The following is a 23,533-nucleotide window of genomic DNA, read 5'->3' on the forward strand; positions in this document are numbered from 1 at the left end:
AACAGAATTTCACCACTGAGCTGCAGGTTTGATAATCAAGTGATAAAAAGATCTTTCATAAGCATTCCAATGTATAATTTGTCACATTTCATCTGTTCATCAGTTGATGAACATTTGTGTTGTTTCAACTTTAGGGCTATTATGAATAAAATAATTCTATGAAAAGAAAAAATCTTCCATTTTTCTCTATATATTCTTCTGAGAAACATGGATTTTTGACATGATGTACTATTGTCAAAACAAAATTTCTCATTCAATAGTTTTTTTCTAGTATTACACAAGGTATCTGCAACCACCCTCCCAACAATTACTAAAAAGATTCTCAGTTCTTATGGAGGTAACAAGAAAATAAGGTCTCCTTATTTTCTTAAAGACAGAGGGAGACATAGAGAGGCAAACTAGCCTTCAGTCTCTTTTACTCTGTGTGTCATGTGCAAAGACCTAGAAATCCAACATTTCAGGCTGAGGTTATAGCTCAGTGATAGTGCTCTTGCCTAGCCTGTGTGAGGGACTGGGTTTGATCCTCAGCACCACACAAAAATAAATAAAATAAAGGTATTTTTTAAAAATTGTTACTTTAAAAAAAAAAAAAGAAATCAGATATTCCCTTTGTGATAACTTATGGTACACAAGGAAAAGGAAATGAGGTCTTCAGCCTCCATCCAGCCGAGAACACACTGGCAAAAAGTAAGGGTCTCAAGGATCACATCTACAGGAAGAAGGTAAACTAGAAATCACACTGTCCAATAAAGTCAGACAATCAGAAAAATTTTTTTTCTGAGAACTCACAATATAAGCCAGATATGTACAGTACCTATGTGGGAAGAAAAATAAGTAAACCTCAAAACAATAATTTTGGTTTAAAGTGGTTCCTGCTCAACAGTGTCTCTACTCTCCCGATAGAAAAACACTAATTCATTCTAGCAGAATGAATCCTAAAAAATAAATCTCAAGGGAAAACTCTAAAAAATAAGGGTCACAGGCTAAAATCAAAACACAAAACGAGATACCAAGAATAAAAGTGAAAAGAAAAAACGAGATACCAAGAATAAAAGTGAAAAGAAACTACCAACCACATTAGACCTAGGAAAACTTCAATAATTAGAATTACAGATATAGAATATAAAATATCTAAAGAATACTTAAAAACAAAATAAAATGAAAAAATAAATGAAGAGCAGAAAGTCAAAAAAATTGCAGTTTTAAAAAAGAGTCAAAGAAAAGTTATAAGGAAGAAAGTATAATGGAAATTAAAAATAAAAGATGAAAGGTACATGCAGAATAGAGGTGAAGGCACAGTTAGAAAACTAAATTCGAAAATTCAAATGGAGAATGTAATAAAGGCAAATAAATGGAAAGTGTAAATTATAGAACTGAAAACAACAAGTTTATGAAGGAAAAGTTCTAACGTGAGAAATAAGACAGAAAAATTAAATATTCAAGGAGATAATGGTTGAAATTTTCACAGAATTTGCAAAAGTAAAGTAAATTTTCAAGAAGCAAAGTAAAATAAAATCCCTAGCAGGATAAATAAGAAAAACCATCTATCACACAAAAGAAACTTGAGAACACCAAAGACAGAAAATATCATAAAACAAGGCAGAGCAAGAGGGCAGATTAACTGTAAAGGAAAGAATTACAGATAAAAGGCCAAGTTCTCATAAACAGCAATGAAAAGCTGAGAAAAATTTTATCTCCAATGTGCTAAGAAAATATACCTAAAAACCCTCAACATGATGCCCCAGAGAAGGCTAACCGTCAAAAGTACTGACAAAGATAATTTCAGATGAAAAACAGAGTTTAACCAACAGACTCGAAGGGATCGTAATAATGCAGTTGAAGCATAAATAATCAGTGAAAAGTAGTACAGGAACCAGTAAATGATGATGAGATTGTGTGTGTACATGTATACAAATTTGTAGCATAACTCAAAAATAGTAATATCTACTATATTAAAAAAAAAAGGATATGATTAAAATGTCACTTAAAACCAGCATATGATCAAGAAAGAAGGTATCAATATCAAAGTACTCTTTGGTTTAGGAGAAGAGATTATTGGTCAATTTCATCCCTTTTAAGTACATGCATGTTAAATTCCTTTGCTATTTTTTTCTTTATTTTTTCCTTTGCTATTTTATGATCAGAAATGACATTTGTCCTCTAAATTAGTAATTGAGAGAAAATGAAATTAAATTAAAAATCTATGCAAAAGAAGGTAAGCCAGAAGAGGTGGCTACTTCTACTTCTAATTATATGGAGAAACTATGACTATCTCCAGTAACCCGTGACTGACAGATACACAGAAATGAGTGTTGGCTGCCTCCCCATTCAACCCCAAAATTCTCTTTTCTACATTTAAATTCCATAGAGATAGGGAATGGATCTGCTTTGTTTACTCAAGTCCCACACCTAACATAATAAATTTGAAAATATTAGGTGTTCAATAAATATTTTTTTAATGAATTCATTTTGAAGGTGCAGATTAAGCTAGAAACAAAAGCACTTCACTTACAAATACCTGTTAAATTCTCTAATTCAACCTCAGCTCCTAACTCTAGCCACATTAAGAATAAAGAAAGTAAAAATCAAAACCTCATTGTTTCAATCGACAAATCTTCATTGAGAAGTTACTACATGCAAAACACTGCCTGGTAAAAAAAGTAACTGAAACATTTGAAGGTCCTACTTTCATGCTCATTAGTTTATAGTATGAAGATCAGTTTGGAGGTTTGGAGGTAGTAAAATGTGGAAAAATAAAGACTACACTAAAGATTTTTTATTCTTCATGCTCTTAATTAAACCTTACTCATTCTCATGTTTCGACAGGGTCTTTTTGTTTTAAACCCTTCTTACAACATATAAAACTTAAGAAATGTTCAAAAACATACTTATTAGAATATCAAATAATATTTTTATTCATCACTAACCTCCAATTATAGTATGTCATTCAACCTTTGTACTATACATACACAAAAACATAGCATATATTCTTATGCAGAAATTTTCATTTTCATACAATAAAATGTCAGAAGCAATTGATCTTCCTCAGACCCTGGCAGCTCAGAAATTACCTAACTGCTCAAACATTTCATAACAACTTGTGCTGAGACTTTTTTAAGACACACTCTGGATCAGTCAGTAACCTAAATTAGCCTTAGCATACAGATTGCCATCTCCCCTTGTAGGCATTAAAATTAACATGAATGATACACATCAGGTACACCATGTTTTGTTTTTTTAAAAAAAAATCTGTCTCCTATCAGCTAATAATGTGACCAATTTTAATATGCACAGTTTAGCAAAATTACACTGATTTTTAAATTTTTTTAAAGTATATTTTAGTTGGAGATGGACACAATACCTTATCACATTTATTTATTTTTATGTAAGGCTGAGGATCAAACCCAGTGCTTTATGCAAGCCATCTATCACTGAGCCACAACCACAGCCCCTGATTTTGAGCCACAACTACAGACCCCTGATTTTTAAATTTTCCACACAATTATTTCTCAGAGGCACCAAAAATTATTAGCCTCGCCCCAAAGTGCAAAAGTTATAGAACACCTATGTAGTGTTTCCAAATTACATATGACACCCAATTAAATTTAGATTTCAGATAAATAAATTTTGAGTGTGTCTGAAATTCAAATTTTATAGCATGTCCTACATTTTTATTTGCTAAATATAGCAATATTAAATTATGGATCCCTACAAAGACACCATTTCAAACAAAAGTAAAAATTGGATTTTTTTTTTTTTTTTTTTTTTGCTGTGTCAAACAAGAACCAGCAAGTATGTTATTCATACCAAAATTCAGGGTGAAATTCAGTCATAAGAAACTCATAGCTTCTGATTAATTTAACTGTTCTCTTTTAAAAAATCTTAACATTTAAAAAAATTTATGAAAAAAATTAGTTCCATGAGCTATATACTAATCAATAATAAATACAGAAAGTACCACTGAGCATATTTCTGTGCATATAAATATTATGTATTCAATTTTTACCTTGAGAAATTGTTGAGGTATACCAGCTATTTATTTGAAAACATCATGAGGAAAGTATTAAACAGATGTCATTCATTTTTCATTTGTATTTGATTTGGAAATATGCCCTGAAGATGTTGCAATAGATGACTTACCTCACAGGATTGCTGGTCAAAGAAACACGGAGGGACTCCAGGTATGTCACAAGTCTCTCATCCTCGGACCCCATTTTCAGTTCATAGATGAAATCCTGAGGTGAAATCTGTTGGCTGCTTTTCAGACTTCCCTGTAAAATAAATCAAAAATATTTAATTTATGCTGCATAAAGATTATACACAAAATAACATATTAATCCCACTTTTCCTATTAACAGCAGCACACAACTACTATGATTACTATTATTTGGGGGGAACAAATAATATTTCATTATTTCTGCCCATAAATCTATAAAATCAATCCATGATATTCACAAGAGACAGTAACATATCAAATGATTTGCAAGTTAATAATAACAATAATGTATTAAAATAATAATATTTTTCAAATGCAAAATGTCATGGAGAACTACTAAGTGGGTATTAAAAAATCTTTGAATAATCTATTTCAGTCTAATTTAAAATAAATACAAAAACTCAAAACAAGAAATACGCTATGAAAATTAGCACTCTGAGCAAACAGAAAAAGCTTTAGTCTTTGATTCATTCAGTTACCATTGAGAGTCTAGTTCTAGGCAATGTTGACACAGGGATTATCAAACCTACATGCGAAAGGAAAAACCAAAAGAGAATAATAACTTTCAATGCAGTCTAATTCCTATAACAGAACAAGAGACCCAAAGTAAGAACACCTACCTACCTTGAAAGAATGGATCAAGGGAGGCCAAGTCACATGGGAAAGGGAAGTAAAAAATTAGGAAATAAAAGAATTAGAAAGGAACCCAGCCCAGAATGAGAAATAGCAACATACAATTCAAGATATAAAGCCCAGGTCATGCAGTGGTAGAGCACCACTATACATTTAGCCTCCTCGGGGGGGATTTTTGAAGATCTAGTGAGGTGTGAAATATGAGTTGGAAGATATGGAGGTTTACTCATTATCTGACAAACATTGACCATTAAATACCATACACTGTTCTTACTGCTGAGAATAGAGCAGCGAACAAGAAATAAAAATTCCTCCCTGGGGGAACTTTTATTGTAATGGGAAGAGGTACACAATAAATAGTTAAAATGTAAATAACTATTATAGAGAAAAATAAAAACAAAAAAAGGAAATGATCATACCATGATGCACACAATTTACACAGGGTGGACAATTGCATCCTCATAGGGATGAATGAAAAGGTCTCCAACTTGAGTATTTGAGCTGAAGAAGATAAGAGTCAAACAGGCAAGTATCTGTGAAAAACTGTTTTGACAGAGGAGCCTATAAACTTTACAGGTCACCAAAAGAAACTTGGACTTTTACTCTGAGATCAAAAGGCATATTCAGAGGTGTGTTTATAGACTGCATGGGAAATGATGAGGTTGCCAAAGTATCAATAGTCCTAAATTATACCTATTTAAGTTACACATTACACATCAAAAGGCAAGGAAAGGAAATCTCAAAGCAGATTATTTGAGATGATAGGAAATTAGGTGTCTTTTAAATCTACTTCTCTTATTTTATTAATTTGTTATAATGTTACTTAAGAAAACATAACCAACAGAGCAAAGCAAATTAGCACTAGGAAGACAGGCTACTTTGTATTCATGTCAATATCAAAGTGGTAATTTATTAAAGAAAAATTCTATGGTATCTCAAAAGTATTCAAAGTGGCAAAAAGCCAAGAGCAGCCTGTTATCCCAGGTATTCGGCAAGCTGAGGAAGGAGTAGAGAAAGTTCAAGGCCAGCCTAGGCAACTTAGTAAAAGTGATTAGGACTGCAGGTATCAAATTGTTTTCAGAAAATACAGAAGTACACTAACCACCCACATGTGGTAGGATATATCTGCACTCTCTTAGGAGCTTCCTTGTGAACTGTGGTCATTCAGAAAAAAATGTGTCAATGTAGCTTCTTCTCAGGTACACCCTGTGCTGAGGTACACAGAGAAGAAAAGGTGGGAAAACAAGAACAGGGCTCGTGTGGACAGAGGCAAATGACCTGATGGTTTGTGTTTAAGAACTGTGGGTATAAGGAGGTAAGGAAGGACATGGTAGGGAGGCAGCAGACATGAAATAACTGCGGAGTAAATAGATTATTATTTTCAATGGTGTAGTGTGCTCAGGAAAGGAAGTCTGTACATCATATTTACAGGTAGTGTTTTACTCTCCCAAGTAATGGGTAGCTGAGATTGGCTAGAGAAACAAAGATCACTGGGAGTGATGAAGTAAAGTAAATGAGAAAGTGAAATGTTGGATGGACCATCTATGACAGTGAAGCTGTCACAATGACAGTGGTAGCAGGAGGAAGAAAAGCAATGTGCTAGAGAGTCAAATCTTCTGGGAAGTAGGAGGAGTCTATTAGCACACGCCAGCATCTCCTTGTGATGTCCATCAGTATGAACCTGACTGCGGCAGTGTCTCCGTCAGCCTAAATCTTCACTCCATCACCAGTCCTTTACAAAGTGCCTGCCCCAGTGAATGAATGAAGTTATGATAAATTGGAAGATATATACCAACTAAAGATTAAAATTAAGAAAGGAGAAAATAAGTTATTCATACACACAAAAATATTCTGCAACAAGTCCTTACTTAGAAAGGAATATGGGAAATTCAAGACAAAGAAAATAGACCTGCTAACTGGGAGAATTGATTTTCAACCCAATTTCCACTCTTTTATTATATTCATTATGATCCTATGAAAATACAAATGTGAAAGAATGGAAAACAAGGGGAAAAAATAGTCACAAGAATCAGATGTATTCCTTTTCAGCACAGGTCTTCTGTGTTCATTTTACCTAACTTCAAAGGAAGTGGGAAGAAGAAGGGGCGAGGGAAGGACACTCGAGACTGTAAATCTCCAAGTCCATTAGCCATGACAATGAAAATTCTTAGAAAGCTTTATCCCCTGCGCTATCAAAACACATTAGTAAGATAAGGATGTCTGCCTGGCATCACAAAAATTAGAAGAATATTTATCCAACATAATTTTAAATCTTTTTAATCCGTTAGTAAATTTTACTCTAAAATACCAAATACAGGATGGGGAAAAAAGTAGATTATACTTGTCATATTCCTTATTGAATGTATTCTTAAGGTATGAAGAGTAGTATGTCTTCACACATACTTATTTCCTTTAACATTTATGTTTCTCTAAAGCCAAACATTCTTTCCTCTGCGAGGCAACTAATAAAGGGAACAGTAACCATTGCCCCACCCAATCTTAATCCGATTCCTTTGTTCCTGCCTGCCTTTCATCTCAGTTCAGATACAAGACTTATTCAGTTATGTTTCCTCACTATTCTATTTCATTTGATTGCAGAGAAACTTGGGATATCATTTCTAAGGCAAAATAAAAATACACTGTAACTCCAATATGCAGTGCAAAGTATTTAAGAACTGATCTTTCATTTTTCAATAACTGAATGATATTATAGAACCTTGAAATTACCATTTGATGATTATCTGACTTTAAAAATAATAAAAGTAAAAATCTAAGTCTAAAATGTCTACACACTCTGCAAAAAAGTGACAAAGCACGACACGTTAGTTGCTTAAAAAAAAAAATTTGCCTAGATTATCTAAGCCATCACCAGACTCACATTATATTCTTAATTGCTACTTTAATGACTGTTGACTGCTACCCAAATCACTAAATTCACCTTATATCTCCCAGAAGGCAACCTATGTCAAATATCACCAGGCATCCTCAGTTAATACTCCAATATTTTAATCACCCTTCAACCTATAAAGAAAACCAACATTTTTTAACATGAAGACCCAAAAGATATAGACCCTAGAGATTTAAAAAATTAAAAGTTAGAAGAATATGCTGAAATCCTAATTTTTATGTAAAGTTAGTTATTAAATTTCAGCACACAGTCCATGGCATTTACTTCATAAATTGCAACAAAAAAGGCCATCAATATAAAGCCTAAGTTTATAAAGTGTGTGCAAATTCTTGCATATCTCACATAGGGGCACATGTCTATCTCTGAGCCTTTTAAGTCAGTAATCATGAATTAACTTCATCAGTTTCTCTTTAGTATTGCTTTCCTGAATTCCTTATACCTATGCAGATGCTGAAACTTATTAGGAGTGAGATGATACAAAATGCCAAGAACGTTAAAAGAAATAGTTTGCACTGATAACAATGTTTTAAGAAAACAGCAGAGTCAGCATAGTACAAAACAAGGGTAAGCACAGTTGCTGCCAAAAGGATAATTATAATCTAAATTCCTATCATGATTATTACTGTTTAAGTGCATGGAGACAATTTCCTAGCATTTTTCAAAGGAGTTCAATCATCTCTAATGTCACTTATCAACAGAAACATTAAACTGTCACTGCAGCATGAATTATTTGTTTTCAGAAAATTTGTAACTTCAACATATATGAATATAAAACAAATTCCACCATTATGTATAATTATAACACATGAATATGGAAATTTTAAAAATAAATAAAACTATAAAATGATTCAGTAAAATTTTTATGACCAAACTGATATCTAGTGCACATATTCACATATGATTTTGTACAAACTAACAGCAAAAACATGAAAGGTTTAAAAGTACTGCAATAAAGTATAGCCACCAACAAAATGAAGTTTAGCAAGGAATTCCATTAAAGATCCTTTTCAATGATTATTTAGTGAGCACTGTGATATACCAAACACCCTCTTTATATTTTTGGAAGCTAGTTTTGGATTACATTAAAAATAGTATAAGTTTAAAGTTCAGAATTGCCAAGTACATTTTATAAAGAAATACAATAAAAATACAGAAAATGTGCTACTCTTCTTTTAGTTTCCAAACTATCTCCACAAAGAAAGATTTAAAAACCTAACAATCCAACACAATAGAAAATTATAACTTAAATTGAAAGAATAAAAATTTCAGCATAAGACATTCTGTCAATATCTATCCAGACTTAACCAGAATCGACCTCCCTTCCACTACATGAGCTCTCCTGCATTGGCCCATGGCCTTCAATAAACACTTTATTATTTATACTATTTTACATATTTAAGAAGAGATTTTCAACTGCTCAAACAATACTTTCTCCAGAAAAAACATAAAAGAATATATTTAGGAAAGAAATAAGAAAACACTTATGTTTGTTCATTTGTGCAAAACAATATAGAAGAAGCAACTTACGATTGTACACTTTCAGTGGGTGGATGGGAACAGGGCAAAAAGATGAATGACAAGAACACTGAAGAAGAAAAGGAGGGGTGTTAGTGACAGCTTCCTGAATATACCTCTTTTATAGTTCCTAGGTTCATAAAGAACCATGCTGATGTTTCATGTACCCATAAAGGAAAAAATAAAATCAAGAAGGATGGGGGAAATCCTAAAATGAAATGAAAATTAAACCAAAGGAAATGAAATGTATTTTGAATAATAATGTCAGTGAAAAAAGTTAAATATGAAAATCTGGAAGGCTAGAATGAACCTTGTAGTTTAGAAGTCTAACTGAAAGTTACCAATATGGCTTTTAAATTCTATACATGTATTTACAGAGAGGGAGGAGGAGGAGGCAGTATATATATATATATGTATATATTTATGTAGGGGGGTGTGTATGTGTACATATATATGTAGTATATATAGAATATATACATGATATATAGTATAAAGAAAGTATATGTAGCACATATACATATATGTGTATATAAACATACAGATAGAAGTAGATGTAGATAGGTATATGTATACATACACCATGTGATTTCCATATATGGATATATAATCAAACCTCCATGTTATCAGGATCTCTAAATTAATCCAACAGCCCATGGAAAATATGAGGAAAAAAAACCTGCAACCATACTAAACAGGTACAGAATTTTTCTTGTCATTATCCCCTAAATAATTAGTATAAAAACTATTTACACTGTATTAGATATTATAAGTAATCTAAAAAGATTTTAACTGAACTTATAAATCTACCTATAGTTAATGTTGTTGTTCAAAAACAAATATGTGCTTTTCTTCAATAAAGATAAAAAATAAAGTATACAAGATGTATGTAGACTATATGCAAATACTATACCATTTTACATAAGGGGACTTGAACATTCTTAGATTTTGGAATCCAGGGTATGGGTTCAGGAACCAATCACCCCAGAGGTATCAATGGAAGACTGTACATATATATATGATATAAATATGTATTTCACTGTGCAAGCATGCACACACAATTTCCTAGCTCAGTTTAAAGGGGCCTAGAAGTAAAGGCATGCCATTAGAAGACATAGTGCCCAAATCTTAGTTCTTAAATACCACTCTCCACAAAATTGAACCTGGGCTCATTGAAGCCCAGGCTGATTCCAATCCATATGTAGCACAACAAAATTAGACCCCTATCTCTCACCTTGCTCAAAACTCAATTCAAAGTAGATCAAGGATCTAGGCATTAGACCAGAGACTCTGTGCCCACTGAAACAAAAAGTAGGTCCAACTCTACATCATGTCATCTTAGGAACCGACTTCTTAAACAGGACTCCTAAAGTGCAAGAGGTAAAATCAAGAATCAATGAGATGATATCAAACTTTTTAAAAAGCGTCTCACAGCAAAGGAAACAAGAACATGAAGAGAGAACCTACAGAATGGGAGAAAATCTTTGCCACTAGCACCTCAGAGAGAGAATTAAACTCCAGGATATTTAAAGAACTCAAAAAAATTTAACACCAAAAAAAAAACAAATAACCCAATCCATAAATGGGCAAAGGAACCGAACAGACACTTCGCAGAACAAAGAAAAAGCGAGTGACTTTTGGTCAACAAAAGGGATGCTCCATAAAGAACTGCACAAATTCGGGTATATGCAGGGGAGAAATCAAAGAGAAAATGCAGTGGTCCTCAAAAAGAGGACACACAAACGCACATGTACAGACAGGAATACCAATGTTCAGAAAGAGGCCAAAGCAAGAAGGGAAATGTCCTGGTATTAGACTGTCATTCAAGTCATCCCCAGCATAACTCCCATCCTTCCAATAAAATGTCCCCTTTTTGCTCAGATTATTTCAAGTCACACTTTTGTCTCTAAAAACCAAGAGAGATTTGACAAACACTGACATGCACTAACCCAGCTGAATTGTTATGTTGGATACACTGTTGTTTATATGCCACTACAAGAAAATTAGTACCATATAAAATATTATCCTTACTACTCATGTGAGTATTAAGTCACCACATGTGAATACAAAGAAAATATCCTGAATTCTATTTTAAGGAAAATGAAATACATTTCTAAATGCATGTGACTGGAACCTTCTCAAATGTGTATGTATCTTTACATATACAGATTAAAATTACTGCTAAAAACTAATGATGATACACTTTAGAATTTCAATTTGACAGGACTTTTTCTTAAACAATATTCATAAAAATTTTTATTCTTGGAATTTTCTTTTTGCATCCTAAATGAGGTAAGTCTCACTTCCATATACTAGGTTAGAAAAATTACTTAATTTTAGAAAGTATTTATCATTTTCCATGTTTGCTCTCTGGCCTTAACCTCACAGTTTCTATTGTCTTATCTGCCAGACCTAGACTGTTCTGACGTATTTGTAGTTAAAGAATGGTCAACACCAAGGTTTTCCGTCCTCTTTATCATTTCCTTTTCTGTGCACTCTACTCCTGTCCCATCACCACAGCCCATATCAGTCAATATCACATTCCTCAGAGCTATCAGCTTCTGTTCACATTCCACAGAACTCACCATAAAAGGATTAACCATGGCTTCTAAGGTACAACAGAATGCTTCCACTTTTGTCTTTCAGATATGGGCCAGAAGGAAAGCTAGGTAAGACAGACTAGGGTTCTCACACTAAACAGAATTTAAGAACCATTAATCTAGATTAGTATTTGCTTCTATTTTCCAACATCACATGGTCCTTCAAGATAGCTTTCATCTATTTTTATTCATCTCCCACTCCCTTCCCTGCCTGTTTAAAACCTATAAGCTCTTTACAAAATCATATTCCTCTCAAATCCTAACTAGGACTACCCTCTCACCCAAACTTTCCCGTCTATGTTTTCCCTCAAGCTACTAAATTATCTCTCCTATCAACCACCACACAAATGACCACTATGGTCTATGTTCACTACCCAGTCTCTCACTCAACGCTCACTTTGTACATCTGCGCAGATTTGTTTGCCCTCTGTCTGACTTACTCTTAAAAGTGATGCTCGGGTAACCCCTAATGCACAAATCTCCTCTCAATATCCACCTACCTCTCTCCTACTTAAAGTGTACTCTCCCTAAACTAGTCCACTTGCTTTGGGTCTTCATAGTTTCTGAAGAAAAATCCTCTGTCATAAGCATTGATTTTCTCCTACAAGTAGCATTTCTCATGGCATACAAGATTTTCCCTTTCTATCTTTAGTCCTAACAGTTGCTCAATGCAATAAGATACTGCTGAATTTCCCACTGAATCCTCTCCCTACACTAATCCATCAGCACCAAGTCACTGTCTGGAACAAAGTTTCTTCTCCCTTATCCACACATCAGGAGCTTTCACTTTATTTCCATCTCTTTTCTCTTCCATGTTAACTTAATATCATCAGTTACTTATGTTCATCAGTGTAAAGATATGGCTGAGAACTTCTCAGTAGCAGGTATTAACTTATTTCATGAATTTTAGGGGAAAATTTACATTTCTTTCTGTTCTCTATGGATGACTATCCATAGGGATTTAGGTTTTATATCTAAAACATTGCCATCTTCCTTGAAATGGAAAATTAAATACTACCATAAACTTAGGTGACAATTTTATCTTTATTAGAAAACACTTCATACTACTTACTGTCCATTACTAAGGGCCTATAACAAACCTCAAAAAAAAAAAAAAAAAAAGAAGTTGGAACATTATCAGGACACTACTGAAATAAAACAAAATAGAAGTTAAGGCAGACAAATAATTAGAATATACCTATCATGTACTATAACATGCATTACCCGAACACAGCACACACCATACATACAGTATTATTTCACTTCATTTACTCTCTACAACCACCCTTTGGGATTGGTATTCTTGCACTCATTTTTCAAGACTGAAAAAAATTAATCAAAAATGTTAATACCCAAGTGGGACTGGATCATCCATTCAAGTTGGTGAAACAGAAAAGGTCACTTTCCTGGCTGTTCTGTGGCCTAAAACCAAGAAAACTGATAGGCAGCTTCTCAGCAAGGTGGGTGAAAAGGCGGGACAGGGGAAGTGCTTTACAGGGATTTAATACTGGACATTCAAAGTAGATCAGGGACTCACTCAGGTGGTTGGATATAAAAAGGAAAAAATCCCCAGCATAACCACTGCTGCCAGAGGCACTAGCCAGAGAGGTCCCTCCACGTGCAAAGCAAATAAAGTGATAAGGGAATTAAAAGAAGCAGCATTTTTTTAGGAGGCCTGAGGCAGGTCTCTGTAGGGGGAGATCAAAGACACTGCCCAACTAACCTGAAAGGAGTGTTGCATATTCTGTGGGAAAGAAGCCACATTCCCCCAACTGCCTATGGATGACAGAATAAGAAGCCATTTTGCAGCTGTGGCACAGGGACTGGAAGCTAGGGGAACCATTCCCAGCACACCTGAGTTTGGCCAAAAATACAGGCACGGCGAACACACTGCACAACATAAGTGACCCTAATTGACCAGGACAAAAATCAAACATGGAAAGGGGTCTAAGAAGTGGAATACTGGTCATGGAAACCCACCCAGCTTCCCACCCCCACAATTTGGCGGCTTAAAGTACCAGTTGGGAGAGACATACTTGACTGAAAATTCAAAAGGGTGGGGGTGGGGGGTTTAAGTCTGGAGGGTAAACCCAAGAGACCAGGAAATGTGGGGACTGCAGGTGACAAAGGAGACTGAAAAATGGCTACTCCAATGCATGAGTAGAACCAGGGGGAAATCCCTGGGGTAGTCTTCCAGTGTGGACTGGCAACTGCTGGGCCCTGGAGGTACACTGATTTAAAATCTCCAGACCAAAGTTCATTCAACAAAGAACCTGGAGTCTACCTAAGCCTAAGTCTCACCTCCAGAAGTTCCACCTATAGAATTTCCTCATTCCAGCAACCCCACCATAAGGGTGGAACAGGCATCAACTTCCAGGTCACATTAACCAATACTGCTGAGAAGGGAGGCTGAGAATCTTTGCAACTCAAACAGAAACAATTATTTAACTTTGCATCAAGATCTTTTTTTTTTTTCTTTTTTCTGTGACCTCAATGGTCACTTATACATATTCACATTTTTTTCTCATCTCTACTATTTTTTGAAACTAGTTATTTTTCATGGATCAGTATTTTGAGGACGAGTATATTTAATAAGTATATTTCTATTTCTTTTATATTCCTTTGCTCTTATTTTTAATTTTTTTAATTTTTTTTTCTTTCACTTACCTATTTCCCCTTTTTTTTTTCCCCTCTCTTTTGGTTTATTGATTCCTTCATTTTAAGGATTTCTGTTGTTCTCTAATTCACTCTTCCTTTAGTTTTTTACTTCTATTTTCTCTCCTCTCTTGATGATCACATTCTACATCACTTCTGTTCTCTTCCTGCCCACCATTAGAAATTGTAAAACCTTTTGAAAACTTATTGTTTTTACTGTGGGCAATAACTGATCTCATCATTCCTGTTTATTCTGACAATTAACATTGTCAATGTCAAATAAGGAACTCTTTGGATTAATGCTGCATATTATCTGCATTCATTATTGTTATTATTTGTCACCTCCTAAACTATGAGGTACTAAAAACCTTCAGGGACACTATAAGTCCCACAAAGTAGAAACTCTACTGTCTCAGATCCATACTGTATGGACAGATATACAAACAAAGTAAAAAGCAAGGGAACAAATTGCCCCAAACAAGACAAAATACTTTGATAACAGAATCCATCAACAACACAATGGAAAAAAATTTCAGAGAAGGAGTTTAGAATGTAGATACCTAAGCTGATCTGCAAAGTAAAGGATGATGTAAACAGTGAAATCAGAGAAAATACAGGGAGTGAAAGATCAGTTCAACAAAGACATTGAGATTCTGCAAAAAAATTCAGAGAAATCCTTAAAATGAAGGAACCAATAAACCAAATTAAAAATGGGAAATAAAATGTTGAAACCAGTTATTTCTGGTGGAAAAATTATGAATGGCTTGTATTTTCTCACCTCTATGTTCTAAAATATTAATATATTACTATTGAAAGGTATCTTAGGAACAAGTTGAACAAGTTTTTAAACTGAATGGCTGTGAAAGCACAAATTTTATTGATTGGCATTTCTTGGTAAAGGGAGGAATCAAAGAAATTTCAGGAGTATAAAGTAAATTAGATGTTATCAGAGACACCTTAAAATTTTCAGATTAAAAAATCAGTTTACATGATACTAAATTTGTAAGGCAGAAAATTCTAATATAAAATTTATTTTTCATATATACTTTAATGTAGTAATACACCTCTTTTCTAAGTCTCCAGGTTTCCTCTATTTTTCATTTGTGGTAATGTTTATGGATTCTAACATGTCACACATTGGTAAATGCTTAATAAACACCATTTAGAAATGATCAGGAACTGAACACTTAAATTATTCATAGATCTATCCAGATGTTTCTAAAACTTTTAAGTTCTGTAAATAAGTGATTATTAAATGAGTACCAATTTGCTACAAGAATATAAAATGAATCTCCATGCAATTCCAAGTCACATTTAAAAGCTTCACAAACAGTATAGTATTAGCTCTGCTGATTTGTTTTTATTTTTTCGAATTGAAATGTGGTTCATGTTATCAGGCCATGTGCACCCTAATAACAGGACTTGGTAAACAAGACCAAAAAATGCTCTCTCATAAAAACAATGTCAGATTTTGTTTCTGCTAAGAAAGTATTACTCTAAAAGAATATTCTTTGGCTCTAATTCTAAAAATTTAGATAACAGAACATATCCCAAGGAAAATGCTCCCTTATTCACATACACATCCATAGGTTCACACCAGTTCTTTTTAGATAAAAATTGGTTCGTATCATACATGTGCTTCTTAGCATTGTTTTTGTTTTCTTTTTAAATATATATTGGGTAACTTTCCAAACCAGATCTAACTCACTCATTTTAAAAGTCATATTGTCCATTAGTTTTATGAATGTAGAATGAATTACTGAGTCATTTCTATTGATGAATAATTTTAAATAGCTTTAGATATGAATATTTTAAATAATTTGACATTTCACACAGTGCCATAAGAAACACCCTCATACACAGACCTCTGTACTTACAAGTTATTGTTACAAAATAGATGCAAAATACTGGGATTGTTACTTCAGTAGAGTATACAAGGTTTTGATAGATTCTGTCAAATTATACTCTAAAAAAGGGTATATGGATATATATCTCTACACCCTCACTAAGTATTTCCTGTTAGCCATCTTTTTCTTTCAGCTCTTCTATTTTGACAGATGAAAAATGCACTATATACTTATTTTCATTTACATAGTGAAATTGAACATCTTTTAAAGAGGTAGTTAGCCACTTGTAATTCTTCTGGGGTGAACTGCCTATTCACTTTAGGTAAATTCTTTCCTATTGGTTTGTCCATCTTTTTCTTAATGACTTGTAGGTGTTCTTTATACATTAGTATGTGGTAAATACTGTTCTTCCAGGTTTTAAAATTTCTTCTAACCCATTTACTCCCCCTGCCCTTCACTACCTATAAAACATTTATTTATCAGCAAACATACTCATGTTTTCCTTTATCATTTATAGATATAAACTTAAGAACACTGTCAACCCAATATTATTTTTAGTATTATCACCTCAGAATGATAATCTAACTTTCACATTATCTAGCCTAGTAAGGAAAAGTGATTTCTTTCTGAAGGGAGAGTTCTAATACTTTTTAAAACTTAAATCTTAACTAATCTAAAGCTTGTCTCCTGCCTTAGTGGAAAACTCACTCAAACTAGGATGAACACAGTGATTAACAAGGTTGTGAACCTTCACTATTTTTCTAACTTGTTCTTCAATTCCCTCATCATGATTCATCAAGATTTCTCCAGCATCTTCAGGGACGAAGGGAATGAGGAAGGAGTCAGGTAAGCTGCAGAAAACTTCTATAATCAGGTATCACTCAGTCTCTGGTACCACTGTCCTCAGGACCTGACTGATATTCAAGTGTTGACTACTAATACTGTGGGATGCTTATGTGGGTTACTCAGTGTCCCCTGATAAAGATTTAGTAGTTGATCATAGACTCTCCATGTTGGGGGGGTGGGGGCTCACTGCATATGTAGGTGGTTCCCTTGACAAAACTTCTTCCACAAAAACTCAAAACTCCTAAAATGTCTAGCCAATATTTTTAAGTCCAACTTACTCCAATAATGGATCTAATCCTTTTTCCTTGTTCTGCCAACAAAGCAGTTCATAGTGCCTCTTGCTTTTAAAGCTTACCATCTGCAAACAGAGTACAGTTCCAGTATCTCTGTCTTCAAATTGGAAGGAATACATATCCATCTCTAAGCTGCTCTCTCTAGTGCCCAGTCACTCGGGTTCAGGACTTCAAAAGGGGTCAGAAATAATAGTGTGGCACCATGACACCTCTATAGAGAAAGTCCCTTTCTACCAATCTTCCTTTTCTTAAAAAATTGTGAACTTGTTCTTATTCAGTCTCAAGGCAGATGACAAGCTAACAGTAGCACAGTCAGTTTCACAGACTCTTCACATGTCTATACTGTTCTGTACCTGCTAGCCTCAGGCCCTGGACTTTTGCCAGAATTGTTACATAAGAGAAAAATTCATATTTCATTTTTTTACCTTAATTTTACTGTTTTAGTATTGCTTTGTAGACATTTTCAAAATCAAAACAACTTTAGTGTTTTAGTCAAGTACTTTGTGTTTTGATTAGTGTGACTTTTGTTTCCTTTATCATGTCTTTTCTAAATTTTCTGTAATGCATCACTTTGGGGCAAAGGAAAATAAAAGATCATTAAAACTACTATATATTAAATATATTTACAACATTCCCCATCACTCACATTCTTACCTTGGATTTTGTTATTAATCTTAAATAAGCATTATATAAAATTATTCAAAGCCATTCTAGTCACTTGGTTATTTTTACTTATTTATTGTGCATGAAATAGTATTTGAATACTTTTCTGATCATATGTCACAACTAAAGCGTCCTTCCACAGCACTGCTCATATGTTAAGTATTAAAAAGTCATAGATCTTTTTATTTAAGTGGACAACACAATAAGATAGTAATAAATTATACTACATTAAAGACTGCTTCATTAAGTGATATTTTATGTTTTAAGATGTATCTTTGAATAATTTCAAATTTGAGCATCTGAATAAATGAATGATACTTGGGAAGTCACTTGATTACTAAATAAGTTGATCTTAAAATTTCTAATCAATTTATTTTGATTATTCAAAACAACCTTTGTGTCCTATGAAATTTCTCAAAAATGACAGGAAAAAAAGCATGAATATTATAAAATCTAAATAGTGAGAAAATGAGCAGCTCCTATCTGATTCTGCTCAAAAAGGTAATCAGGTAAGAAGTGTAATTTAGGAGAGATATATGCCAACTATAAGATATCCCCGAAATATTAAGCTACAATATTAAATTTTAATAATTAGGGGGGAAAATGAAAATATGAGACAATATAAAGCTCCCATTAAAATGGTTCGAGAGATTACACATATGTACAAAGATCTAGTATAACCTCAAAATAAAGTAAATTTATTTAAATTATCATTAAAAAATATGACCTCATCAATTTCAAGGTACTCTAAGAGTAGTGAGTCTGTGTCATTAGGAATCTGCATCATAACTACAAATATGTCAAGAGACCCACCAAGAGTTCTGCAGAGCCCTACTGAGACTCCCCAAAAAAGGAAATGCCCCAAATACACATATCTACTGCTCCATGATGTAGCAGGTATTCATGACCCTCCTGAAGCTATATTCTGTCAGGTCAATTAAGTGGATGATTGTATAAACAAGTAGGTCAGTTAAGAAAGGCAAAGCAGGGCTGGGGATAGAGCTCAGTGGTACAGTGCTTGCCTAGCAGGCATGAGGACCTGGATTCGAGTCTCAGCACTGCAAACAAAAGGAAATACTAAGACAGACAAAGCGTATGATACTATGCTATGGGTACTCATTTGAGCAGGATTTACTTTAGTTTAAAAATAAGGCCTATTATCTCCACAGATTGTACAATAAACCAAGTTAGGAATTAAGAAGAGAATATAAGAATCTTATCAATATTTATGATTCTAAATTATAAAAGTGGCATTTGAATTTTTAAACATCAGCATGTATCAGCTTAGATTGCATGCCTGCTCATGAAACACACTAAATCTCAGCATGTTAATCAACCAAGTTTGTAAGCCTCCAGATCCTTCTCCAAGTCATTATAGAGAATGATCAATTCACAAAGGTAGAATTCTTATTAGAAACTATCTTACCTGGATGACTAATAACCTGATTCATGGCTTTATGTCTTTTATCTTGAAGTTCAACACATAAAGGTAGAGTCAGGGTATGATATCTTACTCAGTATTCTCTACTACTAACCCAATAGAAAAAGAAGGTAGTGCTGCTGAAGTCAGAACAGCAAATTCAAACTGTTTAATTACATGTGGCTAAATAGAGGTGAGGATCAAATCAGCACAGAACCAGTACAGGCAAGAATAAGAAATGGGCTAGAACTGGGGATAGAGCTCAGTGGTGGAGCACAAGCTTAGTATCACATGGTTGTGAGTTCCATCCCCAGCCCTTCCCAACCACCACTAAGTGGGGAGGACTGAATGGAAAACACAGGAGTTAACATGAACTTAGGAGAAGTGTAATAATTACTGTGTGTTTGTGCATGCTCCCAGAGCATTCTTCAATGAATATGGAAGGTACCATTACAAAGGATGGGAAGATTGAATAATTTAAATCTCTAGGAATAATAGAAGCAAGAAAACAAAAATCAAAGGTAAAAAAGGGGCTGATTACACAAAGTTTTATAGATTTTAAAAGTAAGTCATGAAGAAATTTGTAGGACATGTAAAATTATTTTTTTTAGCAAGAAAAGACATTCAGGTTGTCAAGATTCTAACATAGCTAAAATGTAACAAAAACAAAATTAATAAGAGAAACAAAACTGTGAAGATGAGGTAAAATTTAACTGAAATATTAACATATTTGTATTTATATTGTCAACTCTATAATATAAATATGATGAGGTAATAGTACAAAGAACATGTTTATGGTAAACAAACTTACAGCCTTAGTAAATACAGGATCAATGTCTTTTTTAACCAATAGGGAAACTTATCTAAAACTTATGAGAACTATTGACCTAAAATGTAGGAGTTACACAGGACCTTCTGCTAACCATCTGGGTATAACCTGCATGAATGAAGCCAACACATAGTTAGGGCAGGGCTCAAAGACATAATGAATGAATCCTTACATCATTTGAAAAACTGGATCTTGGCCTTTCTAATGCCAACAAACTCCTAGACTTTTCAGGTGCACATGCTAATATGTTTTGTTGGGTCTAATTCCATTTAAATTGAATCAGCATTTCTAACAGAAACAGGATAGAACAATTAAGTGGGAGGAGGGCTGGGATTGTGGCTCACCGGTAGAGCGCTTGCCTAGCATGTGTGATGCACTGGGTTCAATTCTCAGCACTGCATACAAAGGTTCATCAACAACTAATAAAAATATTTTTTAAAAAAAGAATTAACTGGAAGGAAAATACATTTTTTCACATGAAATACATGTTCAGAAAATCTATTTTTCAGAAATATGTATTTTTCTGAAGTTACAAATATTTTTTATTGCCCTACTGGGGAGAGAAAAAAAAGAAATGAAAGTCACTCTAAAACTCTGGAGAGATGTCCAGCACTAGGCATTCCATTATTACATAATGCAGAGGGTAGATGCCCAAAGCATAAGACTACATGTGTAGTTCTATGAAGTCTGTGACACCAAGAATTGACTTTTAATACCTCCAAACTGTTTATCAAGTGTTACAGTATCTGTTAATGCAATCATATGTGAGAATTAAAAGTTATTTCTGTGACATATTACATTCAGAATTAAGAAAGGTTATAGAAATTTATTTGAAAAATTTATTTTAAAAATTAGGTATGGGGGCTGGGGAGATAGCTCAGTCGGTAGAGTGCTTGCCTTGTAAGCATAAGGCCCTGGGTTCGATCCCCAGCACCTAAAAAAAAAAAAAATTAGGTATGGGCAAGATAACTGAAAAGATTATACTGTAATAAGGGGGAAAAACATACAAATCTCTTGTAAAGCCTAAACTTGCATCGTTTCACAACTATAAATTCTTGGTCTACTTAAAATAGAAAACATACAAACAAATGGTTATTACAGGTAATGTTTCAGAAGCATGCCTTGTGTTGGATAAACCAAAGTAGTAACCACTCCTGCTCAAAAGGTTTGCCCTTTATCCAAAGATATGTAAAAATACATATATGCTTCATGTGAAAAAATGTTTTTTTATGATGCTCAGGATTATCAACTTTTTATTCCAGGTATGAATCTGACTTAAGAAGTCTTCAACTATAAACTTTCTTTTTTTTTTTTTTTTTTTGATACCAGGGATTGAACCCAGAGATACTTAACCACTGAGTAAAATCCTTAACCCTTTGTATTTTTTGTCATGAGAAAGGGTCTTACTAACTTGATTATGGCCTTGCTAAGTTGCTGAGGCTGGCTTTGAACTTGCAATCCTCCTGCCTCAACCTCCCAAGTTGCTGGGGTTACAGGTGTATGCCAGTGCGTCCAACCAACTGTAACATTTATTCACCCATTCCCATATTACACTTTATTTAGAACTTGAAAAAGAACAACTAAGAGACTATAAGTATTGCCTCTATTCCAAACTTTCCCAAACTAAAAAAACTCTAAAGTTTCATAATTAAGTAAACACAGACCTAGAGAAGAATGAATTTTCCAAAATCACAAAGCTACAAGCAATAGAGCTCTATTCTTAAATCCTGAAAACAAGGTACAGTCAACCATTTAATGGTATTATAATGGAATAAATTAAACTTTCACAAATTATTGTAGAACAGACTTTTCACCATCTAGAAAAATATATATTCTTTGTTCCTATTTAAAATCATTAATGTTGCTATTATTTCATTAATTTTCTTAGAATTTGAAGAGTATCTAATTACTCACCCTTTTTTGCTTTATTCTACCACTGTCTATATAACAAAGCCCTAATGTCCATAACATTTTACAATGTGTTACAGAAATTGATGAGTTTAATTACTTAATGTGCATGGATCAATTTGAAACAAATTGAAAATGAGCATACCATAAACTCTATTTAATCTTGTTACAGTCTTGTTTTAGACTTTGCTTCCTAATTTGCAACCCAGTATGCTTTTTTTTTAAAAACAAATAGAAAACTTTCTCTTACATTTCAGCAGTTAAAGCAAAAGCGATTTAAAGTAGATAGAATTCTACCAGTAAGTGGTCTGATGAGGGGAAACAAGAGCCTAGCTTCTACAATCTAACTGCTTTCACTTGGCATTTTGCCAAACTTTTCTTCTTCTTAGAAATGAAAAATCCTGCCCCATTTGTGACAGTGAATCAAAATGTAGACTGTATATAAAAAAAAAAGAATAAAAGTTCATAAAAAAGGTCTTTCTGCAGACAGAGAAAAAAAATGGGGATGAAATAACATTACACTTTCTCTATACCTACAGAATAACTTTTAAATGAATTATAGGCACAAAAAGCAGAAAGCTAATTGGTAGACAAATGAAATAATGAAAGAAATCATTCTTCGTTCATTCTACTTGGTTAAGGATGGCACAGAACTACAAAGACTAACACGTATTTATTTATTCTAAGTCATGCGAGTATCTGCTTAAAGGGTCAAGCATCACTTTTCGTGTTTCTAAACCATTTTAAAACCGAAGGTGATGAAAACCCTCACATGCCTATGAACTCTATTTACATGAAGTACACCACTATAATTTTTAAAATGCATTCATATTCATATCTGAGAAACATGATTCTTAGCTCATCAGGCCTGCTTAATTGCACTAACATCTGCAATCAATTTAAATTCTTTAAGATAGTCTTTCACAGCACTTCAAGTGAGTTCATGCTGGGATAGATTTAACACACTCACTAATTTATAGACACACACAAGCAGATGAGACCTATTTTTCTAAGATGGGGTATAACAGTGAAGGGCAATCTGAATTTTCCCATTATCAATGGGATGGATATGCATCCTGCATAATTACTGAAGCTACATGAGGAGATGACAGTACTGTACAAACAGCACAGATATTAAGGCTAAAACTAGCATTTTATTTAAATCTATTTGTAGGTCATGAGTCATTAAAATGTTTTATGAAG

At 33.6% G+C, this 23,533-nt stretch overlaps 1 protein-coding gene across 6 annotated transcripts in view; it reads right to left on the minus strand.

Annotated features, from left to right (window-relative positions):
* The window catches only part of Diaph3 (diaphanous related formin 3), a 545,588-nt gene that overhangs the window by 369,435 nt on the left and 152,620 nt on the right, over nt 1–23,533 (minus strand). For all 6 annotated transcript variants that reach the window (XM_047553083.1, XM_047553081.1, XM_047553085.1 and 3 more), the window contains one exon: nt 4,141–4,271. In XM_047553083.1, the coding sequence (XP_047409039.1) occupies nt 4,141–4,271 (131 nt within the window). The remainder of the gene's footprint in view (nt 1–4,140; nt 4,272–23,533) is intronic.

The sequence above is a fragment of the Sciurus carolinensis genome, chromosome 5, assembly GCF_902686445.1.
Source record: "Sciurus carolinensis chromosome 5, mSciCar1.2, whole genome shotgun sequence".
Taxonomy (NCBI): domain Eukaryota; kingdom Metazoa; phylum Chordata; class Mammalia; order Rodentia; family Sciuridae; genus Sciurus; species Sciurus carolinensis.